The sequence below is a fragment of the Pongo abelii genome, chromosome 3 (assembly GCF_028885655.2).
Source record: "Pongo abelii isolate AG06213 chromosome 3, NHGRI_mPonAbe1-v2.0_pri, whole genome shotgun sequence".
In the NCBI taxonomy this organism is placed as follows: Eukaryota; Metazoa; Chordata; class Mammalia; order Primates; family Hominidae; genus Pongo; species Pongo abelii.
The window spans coordinates 140943958-140954279 of NC_071988.2; the positions used below are offsets into that span (position 1 = coordinate 140943958).

The window sequence follows — 10322 nt, forward strand, 5'->3', positions numbered from 1 at the left end:
AATTGGACTATCTTAGGTACCTCATATAGGTGGAACCATATGATATTTGTCCTCTTGTGTGTGAGTTATTTCACTTAGCATGATGACTTCAGGGTTCATCCATATTGTAATGTATCAGAATCTCATTCCTTTTTAAGACTGAGTAACATTCCATTGTATTATATACCACATCTTGTTTATGCTTTCATCTGTAAGTGGACATGTGGGTTGTTATTACCCTTTGGCTATTGTGAATAATGCTGCAGTGAATATTAGTGTGCAAATGTCTGTTTGAGTTCCTACTTTGAAGTCTTTTGAATATATACCCAAAAGTGCAGTTGCTGGGTCCTGTGGTAGTTGTATGTTTAATATTTTCAAGAACTGCTGTACTATTTTTACAGCAGCTGCACCATTTTACATTCCCACCAGCAGTGCATAAGGACTCCAGTCTCTCCATATCCTCACTAGCACTTGTTATTTTCTGTTTTAATAGGTATCGTATTGTGGTTTTGTGTAACCCACTCTTTATTTAACTAAATAAATTATACTATTTTAAAGTTATTTCTGATTTCATAAACTTTCTACTTCAAAGCCTACCACGGTTCTCTAAGCCAGTCTTTGACTTGAGAACATCTGTTTGTGTTGTGCCTTATGGTATTATGTATTCCCTTCCCCCAGTCTGGGACTGAGAATATGTGGAAAAGTGATATAGGAATTTTTTTCCCAAATTAAAAACTTGCTGTGCATGTTTTTTTCCCCCAATAAGGGACAATTTATTATAATTTTGTGACTATATATGATTTTCTTGGTCATTCCTATTTCTTATTTATAAAATGAGGGCACGCTTACATTACTGACCTATAGAATCATTTTATATCAATAGCTAAAAGACTTAAAATTTAAAGAGCCTTAGAAATTTCTTACTTTCATATTTTCTTGACATTTTGTCAATTTTTAATATTAGTCTATGCAAGTATATTTAATGGTAGAGGACCAAAATCTATAATAATGCCACCGTTATTTCTGCTTTTTTTATTCCATTAATAGAGATATTATATAGGCTTGTCTGCCTATGTCATGATGAATTCTGCTGCAAAAATCCATCCCTACACTGCCTAAAGTTGTTATATTTGGGAATATTGTTTAAATTGCCACAATGCCATTTGTAATGTTTTAGCCCCCTTTTTAAAATGGAATTGTAGTGGAGGGATTTCACACGCCTTAAATTACATTCAAGACAGAAGAAATGATATGTTTAAAACACACTGTCAGGAGAAAGCATCACATATTTGAAGAACACAAGTAGTTTGGTATATGCAGGGCAGAAGTGCATGCATGGAATTATGGGATAATGGCAACAGGGATAGATAGAAGCCACATTATGATGAAAATTTGTGCTATTTTTTAATCATAGAGGAAATGGAGAGGCACCAAAGGATAAGAAAAATGGTATACTGTAATTTGCATTTTGGAAAAGACTGTGGTGGTGGTAGTATAGAGGATAAATTTGGGACAGTGAGAGAAAAATTAGTTAGATGATGATTGTAACAGCCTAGGAGAGAAAAGTTGGGGGCAGTACCAATGTCAAGAAATATTTGAGAGATGATAAACATATGTGGGCAGGATAATTAGTTAGCTTTTGTGACATGTACCAAATGAGAGAAAGGGAAGCAGGGATAGATGTATTTGGGATGTATACAACTAGATTTACCATTTAGCAAAATGGGGAATATAGGAAGAAGGAACAGATTTTGGGGGTGGAAGGATGCCAAGTTTATATTTTAATTTGTTGAGTTTATCATCTGGGTAAACAGCATTATTAGGCAGTTAGGAACATAAGTCTAAAACTCAGGAAAGATTATATATTTAATAACCATCCACCTACATAGGAATTGAATGCCATAGACACAGACAGGATCCTTCAGGAAAATTGGAGATCGAAGGGCAAGAAATAGACAAAGTAAGGAACATTGGCTTCGCTGAGGAAGAGAAGTGAGCTAAAGCTAGAGAGAAGGAGCAACTGTAGAAAGGGATGAGAAGGGGGAGCTGGAAAGATATGAGAAAATATTGGAGACGGGGTTATCAAAGGAAAACCAGAGAAGTGTGGATCTTTCAGGGGAAGAGTGTCCATAGATTAAGCAGAATAAGGATTAAAAAGTGCCAGTTTGATTTAGCATTTATTAGTGGTATAGTAAAAGCAGTGTTTGAGGAACATTAGACATAGAAGCAAGATTGAAGTAGAATTGAGGTATTTAGAAGTAAAGGGCCATGTTTGTAACTTAATCTCAAATGGTCCAGAAAAAAAAACCCCTATTATTAAAATGTTAATAATAGCTGAATCTGGAGAAAGGATATAATATATTGCTTTTTTTCCATTAATAGAGATATTATATAGGCTTGTCTGCCTATGTCATTATGAATTCTGTTGCAAAAATCCATCCCTAAACTGCCTAAAGCCACTATATTTGGGAACATTGTTTAAATTGCCACAATGCCATTTGGAACGTTTTAGCCCCCTTTTTAAAATGGAATTGTAGCGGAGGGATTTCACAAGCCTTAAATTACATTCAAGACAGAAGAAATGATTTCTTCTTACAAAAATGATTTCTTCTTATAAAAAGTATGTTTTAATACTTTTTAAATCTTTCAACTTTTCTGAATTTTGAAAATTTATTTCCAAGTAAAAAGTTAAAAGATTACAGTAGACTAATGGTTGCACAGCAGTGTGAATGTACTTAATGCCACTGAACTGTACACTTAAAAATAGTTAGAATAATAAATTTTGTTATGTATATTTTACCACAATAAAAAACCCTTGGAGTGCATTACATACTTTTTCATATTAACTGAGGACACCTATTGCAAAATTCTTAGAGCAATGTGCTTTTGACCATGAAAATCTCTATGACTTTATGTTTTTATAACAGGAAGCAAGAGAAGTAAAGAAATGAATTTTTGTCTGTCTTTCCAAACATTTACAGTGAATAGCATACCTAGAAGAGAAAATGAAACTAAATGCTTAGTTTGCGTTTTGTTTTGTTTGTTTTCAAGTGGACATGCTTGGTATTTATATTGCAGAAGATAAGGAACTAATGATGTACAGAGGGAGAGAAAGGCATGAAGAATAGAACAGAACAGTGATTTATGGAGTAAGACCCTTGAGGCAGAGTGAGAAGGAAACAAGGTAGAGACAGGATTTGAATGAAAAGGATGGCAGCTTTTCTGTGATGAAGGAGAGAAAGATGAGAGCAGATACTGATTAGTGTGTATTTGTGTTAGGTAGAACAGTTGAAGTGTTTATACCTAATGGACTTTTTTTTTCTATGAGGTACGGTTATCTACTGAGGTAAGTACATAGTAGGTTAGGGTATTTATAGATCATACATAACAGATCACAAAAGAATTATTAGGTCTTTCAAGAACTTTTGCCATTTGCTTCTGGAGTCTGCAATATTTGGCTTAATCTCAGTTGATCCTAGAAGTCAGGATTAGTTAATGCTGAGAGTCATGATCTGGGACATAACAAATAGGAGTGAAAGAAGTTAATCAGTGGTTTAAAAATCTGTTAAGTCCCTTATTTCTTCTTGTACAAATAGTCTGTACCTCCACTTTCTTAAGTGAAATATACTGTCCTTAATGTTGTTACATCCTAGAATTAAGTCAATAAAAAATTTTGTCAGAAGTGTTTGTACATATACATAAGTTTTCTCTAAGATGTTTTTTGGCAAACTACAGAGTTTGTTCATTTAAGATAATTACATTAGAAAGTATATTTAGAGAAGTACTTTTGTCAGCCAATTTTTTTTCTATGCATATTAAACATTTTTTCTCTAAGAATTTTACAAACTGGTAACACATAATCTTCTCTTGCTGTAGCCTACCCAGGACCACCAAATGGCTACCTATGTACTTTTTTAAAACTAAACTTCTGGGATTGACATTTACTTTGTAGCAAAATAGCAATATTTGCTTTTCCTTTAAATTATAATCCAAGTGCAAAAAGCAGTTATTGACTCCTGCTTTATTATTTTGTAAAATCCCCAAATTTAGGTTTCAGAGAGTATAGATTATTACTACATATTAAAGTATCCTCTACTTCTTTTAGTATGTAGTAAATTTAGCCATAAATATTTATCTAGTTAAAGTTTTCTGATTTTTCTAAAATATTCAAATTTATTTCAAATGTATTTTTATTGTAAATTCAGTCATTGATTTGATTATTGCTGTTGAATGTTTAGGGTTTGTAAATATATATATATATATATATATGTCTTTTAAACGTAGGTTTTTTTTTTCAGATGAAATATATATTTTGATTTCTTGAATACTCTGCTTTGGGTTTTTTTGTATACAGAATCAAAATGGGCATCATTAAAGTTTCTTGCCTTGATACTGAGGTTTTTTTTTTTCTGTGTCAAAGCGTTAAAATTGGACTTAGATTTGCGAATAACCTGGAGCCAAAATTCCTCACAAAGACACATGGATGTCTATGTCAGCAGAAGAGAAAAATAACATATCTATTTTTAAGTTAGTTGGAATTCTGAAGTCAAACCACTTGGTTGAATGCCTGCCACAGTGATATTAAAATTTCAAACATGCTCATAAAACCTATGCTGCCTCCTGCTGCCCATTGTGTGAATAATTTATAAAAGTAAAGATTTACTTAAGAACTAAATATTTACTTGTTTCTTGTTTGTGAATATTAAACTTGAAATTATGAATTGGCAAATAAATTATGAATTGGCTAATAATATGAAGTTAAAAATCACACTGGGTAGCAAATTACATTTCAACTTAAAAATTAAGCTGTAAACATTGACAAATTATTGAAGTTCTTTTTGACATCTTATTTCTTGTCACATCTTTTTTTAATCATAAAATAGCTGTTGAAAAGATTGGCAAAGGTTTCGAGCCTCAGGCAGTGTGTCAGGCTTACCCACAGTGATTTTCTTAAACATGAAAAATAATATATTCCTTCTAGAGAGACTCTGGGATAAATTTTACTGCTTTTTAAAAGCGTTATGAGTATAGCACTTATAGACTTGAGATAAGTGGGAGAGAAAGATAAGATTTATCTCAATTCATACTTAACTTGTCTTGCACCACTGAGTTGGGAACATGATGGGCAGGGTGGAGGTGACTTAAAAGAAGTAAAACTGTGTTTTTGAGGCAATTGTTTATTCTGTAGACCTTCATTTGAATGTCTTTTGTGTGCTAGATACTGTGCTAACTTCTGGGGAAATTTTTTTTTTTTTTAAAGGCACATATATAATCAGAACGCTTACTGCAATTTAGGGGAAGTAAACGTGTTAAATCTTAAATGAATGCCAGATTTATAGTTCCTCTCATTCTACCACCTTAAGTTTTTATTATTTACTATATGGAGCGATGTTGGCATAGAGGGTATTAAATTCCCATGTATATTACATGACTCTTTCTTGGAAATTGCTTCCAAGATTTAACTTGCAGAGCCTGATCATAATCAAATATAGATTATTTTTCCCCTATAGGGCAATACCTAAAAAATATCTAAGATAAAGAACACTTATTGTTTAAAAAAGAAAATCACTGCTTTAATAACTTTGTTTTCTTTGCAGTCTTCATAGATTTGGTGTACAGTAAAGTAGAAGCAGGAGAATGAGAGGAAAATGAGATAAATGAACATGATGAAAATGTCAACTAAAAATACAGGAGAATGCAGAAAAACTTACTAGAAATGTTACAGAAGTGTAGACCACTAATTGACAGTTCATGCTAATGCCATATATTTTGCTATCTTCTATGGGCATCAGCATGTTATTTGATGTTCATACTAGTGGCCTAGTTTCATCAGAAGGAGATTTAGTATAATGACTTTGTATATTAATGGCATAGTGCAGTGGCATGAGCACTAGCTTTGGAGTGAACCCTGGATTGGTTTAAATGCTCCTACTTACCAGATATATAGAATATTGATTAGGTCACATAACTTCCCTGAGCCTAACTTTCCTCAAGTGTAAAAAGGGGAATTGTTTCACAGAACAGTTGTGACTGATGTTTTAAAAGACAACTATTACCAACTAGAACAGTAGTTTTCAAACTTTTGGGCCTCAGATATCTTTATAATCTTAGAAAAGGATTTATGACCTAAAAGAGCTTTTGTTTCTATAGGTTATGTCTATCAACATTTGCTAGATTAGGCACTAAAACTGAAACTTTCAAAATATTTATTCATTTAAAGAAATAAACCCAGTACATGCTAACACAAATAACATTTTTAAATGAAAATTAACTATTGAAAACAAAAATTTAGTGAGACGAATGGCATTGTTTTATGCTTTCAAATCTCAGTTAATGCCTGGCTTCATGTAAGATGACTGGATTCTTGTTTTTGCATTCAGACTGTTGTGATGTTTTCATGTATGAAGAAAGCCCATTTACACACAGATAATACAGTTGGAAATAGGAATATTTTAATAGCTTTTCCTAAAAATTGTGGATATTCTTCTTTGACACTACACCAAGTAGTAGTTTCTTTAATGCAGTGTGAAATCTGAAACCATAGTATTTAACTTTTCGTCCTCCATTACATTAAAATACATTAGTCTGTCTTGCACTTTGAATGGATACTTTACTCATGCATGATTTTGTAACATCCATGTATGGTCATTTAAAAAATACTGGTTTGCGGCCGGGCACGGTGGCTGACACCTGTAATCCCAGCACTCTGGGAGGCCGACGCTGGCGGATCACCTGAGGTTTGGAGTTCGAGACCAGCCTGACCAATATGAAGAAACTCCATCTCTACTAAAAATATAAAAAATCAGCCAGGCGTGGTGGCGCATGCCTGAAATCCCAGCTACTCAGGAGGCTGAGGCAGGACAATTGCGTGAGCCTGGGAGGCAGAGGTTGCAGTGAGCCGAGATCGCGCCATTGCACTACAGCCTGGGCAACAAGAGCGAAACTCTGTCTCAAAAAAAAAAAAAAATACTGGTTTGCTGAGTTATGCGGGGCTTCTAAGTGTTGATACATTTCACTAATATCTTTCTAAAAACTACTTTTGTTACTATCACCATAGATACTAGCAGAAAGTCTTTATAAGTATTGGGAAGTTGCAAAACTCATGGTGGTGGATACAAGTTTTCTTCAAACAGCTGTTATGCTTAGTGTTACCACAGCAAAAGTGCTTTATGCATATTTCCCATTTCCTCATATAGAATAATAAAAAGATGTGCAAATGAAGTAAATTAATTAATTAATAAAATAATTGTTACTGTTTCATCAAGCATTCTTTAAGTAAAACTGGCTTAAAAAAACACAAGTATATGGCAATGAAGAATACAGTTAGTACAGTTTAGTGTTACTGCCTTGAATTATGCTAACAGTTTTATCCATTATTGTTTTTGTGCCATCAGTGTAAATGGCAACACAGTCAAAAAGTAAAGTAACATCTTAATATTATCATGAAAATAGTTTGACTTCATAGACCCTCTGAAAGGGTCTTGGGGACCTCCAGGGGTCCAAGGCCACACTTCGAGAATTGCTGAACAAGAATAATCTTAAGACTTGGTACATATTGGGTATTCCATAAACTGTAGCTATCATTATTGTGGTGGTACATGACTAAAATAATTTTATACAGTTTTCTACTTCTCATTTCTACGATAAGCGGGTGATGATGTTCACAAAGTAATTAAAGATACTTTTGTGCTTTGTTGATACATTGGTGGTCGTGACTTTTCTATCAGTATATTGGTGCCCCAGGACCCTTGTGCCTTAGTAAAGGAAAAAGCTCCCTGTAGACCTTCAGGTTCTCAGATATAAAGCACTTGCTCTCCCATAAGGGGGAATCAAAAACTGAGATGGTGTTAGGTAAACTGTACAAATCCAAATGTCTTAGTTCCCTTTTCTTCATCTCTACCTTTTAAAATAATTTTTAGTTTTCAGGGTTTTGTTTATTCAGTTGGGCCTACTTTATCTGTAGTCTGGACATTAATTTCATTTAATTGTATTAAAGATTAGAGGACAATAGTCGTTTTTATTAGAGCTGTTTTAGTTAAGGTCATGTTTTGTAGAGAGAAATCCAAATGTAGATAATGTTTTACTCTGAACATTAATATTGTTAAAGGCTCTCCAGAGAATTCTAGAATCGTTGTTCAGAGGGAAATAGACCTGCTGTATTTTATGTGGTGCCATATTGACCTTTAGGCTCTAATCAATAGCTAGCTATAATTAGAGAGAAAATGGTTAATTTGGTATCTGAAATCTCATGTAGCAGGCTTGGAAGACACTTGGAAGTAACAAAAGTCACACTGTAAATTAGTATAACTTTTTTCATAAGACTTCATTAAAATTAAATTCAAAAACTATTTGGTGCCTATTAAATGTCAGAACCAGGGGAGAAGTTAAGTATCAATTATTAGGAAGTATTATGGCATCATGGTTAAGAGCACGGACTTTGAGTCATAAAGATCTAATTCTGTAGTATATCGATATATATACTTAACCTTTCTAAGCCACTGTTTTCTCATCTGTAACATCAAGTTGATAGTCATTTCTTTATAAGGTTATTGTAAAGATTAAATGAAATATCCATTTCTCACAACTTGAGTAAGCAGTCAATAAATGGTAGCTAATTAGTAGTGGTATATTTTATATGCTATCATAATAACCTCCTACCAATTTTAATTCAGTTTAAATTCCTAATATTCCCATGAGGTAGGTAAAATGGATTATCATTATCCCATTATATAAGTGAGGGAACTGAGATTTTACGAGGTTAAGAGGCTTGTTTACTTACCCATAATTAGTGAGTCCAAACTTCAACTCAAGCCAGCGATCTTCAAATGCAGGGTTTTTTCACTGTTAACACTTAGTCAGTAAAGATCTTGTCTCAAGTAACAGGAAAAACACATACACAGATCTGCATGACCCAGCAGGAACAGCACTATTCCATCATGGATGACACCCTCAAGTGATAATAAACTGAAGAAAGTTTGCATGAAGCGTTCAAAAAAGAACTGTTATTTTGAGTTGGGTCTTAAAGAATTCATTTTTTTAAATTGGAAGAGATTACCTGTTTATAGAAAGCTTTATGTAAATATAGAAAAGTATAAATGAAATAAATTCTGTAACATAATTTAAATAATTTTGTTTTCCTCATCTCTTCTCCCCACCCCACCCAACCCTAGGCTTTAGAAAAGAACTCAGGAATTTGGAAGCAGGCTATAAATCTCACGAATTCCACCCAGAATCACATTTACAAATAAAAAATCATTTGATAAAAAGGTAACCATATTTTTTTCCCCTAAATACATGTGTTACAGGCACATTGCTTATCAGAAGGGTATAAATACATATTATTACTTTGAAAGCAATGGGTCTACAGTATTAAGATGCCTTTCTTATTGGGAATCATTAATAGAATGTGGATCTAAGGATAGAGAGCTTACAAAGTACCAGGTACAGTATCTGATTGTCTGTTTCAATCCTCACAGCATTCTTATGAGGTAGGTGATATTTTACAAGAGAAAATTTGAAGCTTAGATTAAGTAATGTGACCAAAACAATCGAGCTGAGATTTTATTATAGTTCCATCTACCTAGCAAAGCCTCAACTCTCTTTAACCATTGCATTCAAATTCAATTCCACGTAATTCATATGAGAAAAATAATTTGCAATATGGCATCATTTACCCTCACCTTAGAAAGTAACTATTACCTAAACGTAATCTTGATTACATTATTTTAAACTAGTATACAGCCAGGTGTGATGTGGTGGTACATGTCTGTAATCCTAGCTACTGAGGAGGCTGAGGCAGCAGGATCACTTGAGGCCAGTTTAAAGCCAGCCTAGGCAATGTAGCAAGACCCTCAAATATAATATAAATATATTTGCAAAATATAATAAAGTAATTAATATACTATACTGCTACATATCAAAATTTAAGTACTTCTACCTCTATTGCCTTTAAAGTTTGGAATGTTGGTGGGGAGATGTTTTAGAGTATTGTTTGACTGTTAACACTTTCCTCAAGTTCCATATATTGTTACAAATAAATGTAATTTTAGTGTTTTGAGTTGAAGTGAGTTTTTAAAATTACATTTCTAATTATTAGAAATGGGATTCTGGTAATGATGGGTGTTTCTGGTAAACACTCACATATTCTGACATAAAGAGTTTGGATTTGGAGAGAGTTGAAAATGTTAATGGTTGCAAATATCTTTCCATTTTTGTGGTTTTGTTGTAAAAATAATATAAACTGTATTTTGGGAAAATCAAACTACAAAACAAATGTTTATTTTCCCCTAGTTTCATATATTTGCATAGGGTGTTCTAGCTTTGTTTTTATTTTCATATTTCAG

At 33.1% G+C, this 10322-nt stretch overlaps 1 protein-coding gene across 8 annotated transcripts in view; it reads left to right on the plus strand.

The window, feature by feature from the left end:
• Nucleotides 1-10322, plus strand: part of USP53 (ubiquitin specific peptidase 53) — a 79681-nt gene that overhangs the window by 62906 nt on the left and 6453 nt on the right. For 6 of the 8 annotated variants that reach the window (XM_002815091.6, XM_054554407.2, XM_054554408.2 and 3 more), the window contains one exon: nucleotides 9150-9246. The exons of the other annotated variants lie outside the window; for them this stretch is intronic. In XM_002815091.6, the coding sequence (XP_002815137.3) occupies nucleotides 9150-9246 (97 nt within the window). The remainder of the gene's footprint in view (nucleotides 1-9149; nucleotides 9247-10322) is intronic. 8 annotated transcript variants of the gene reach the window in all.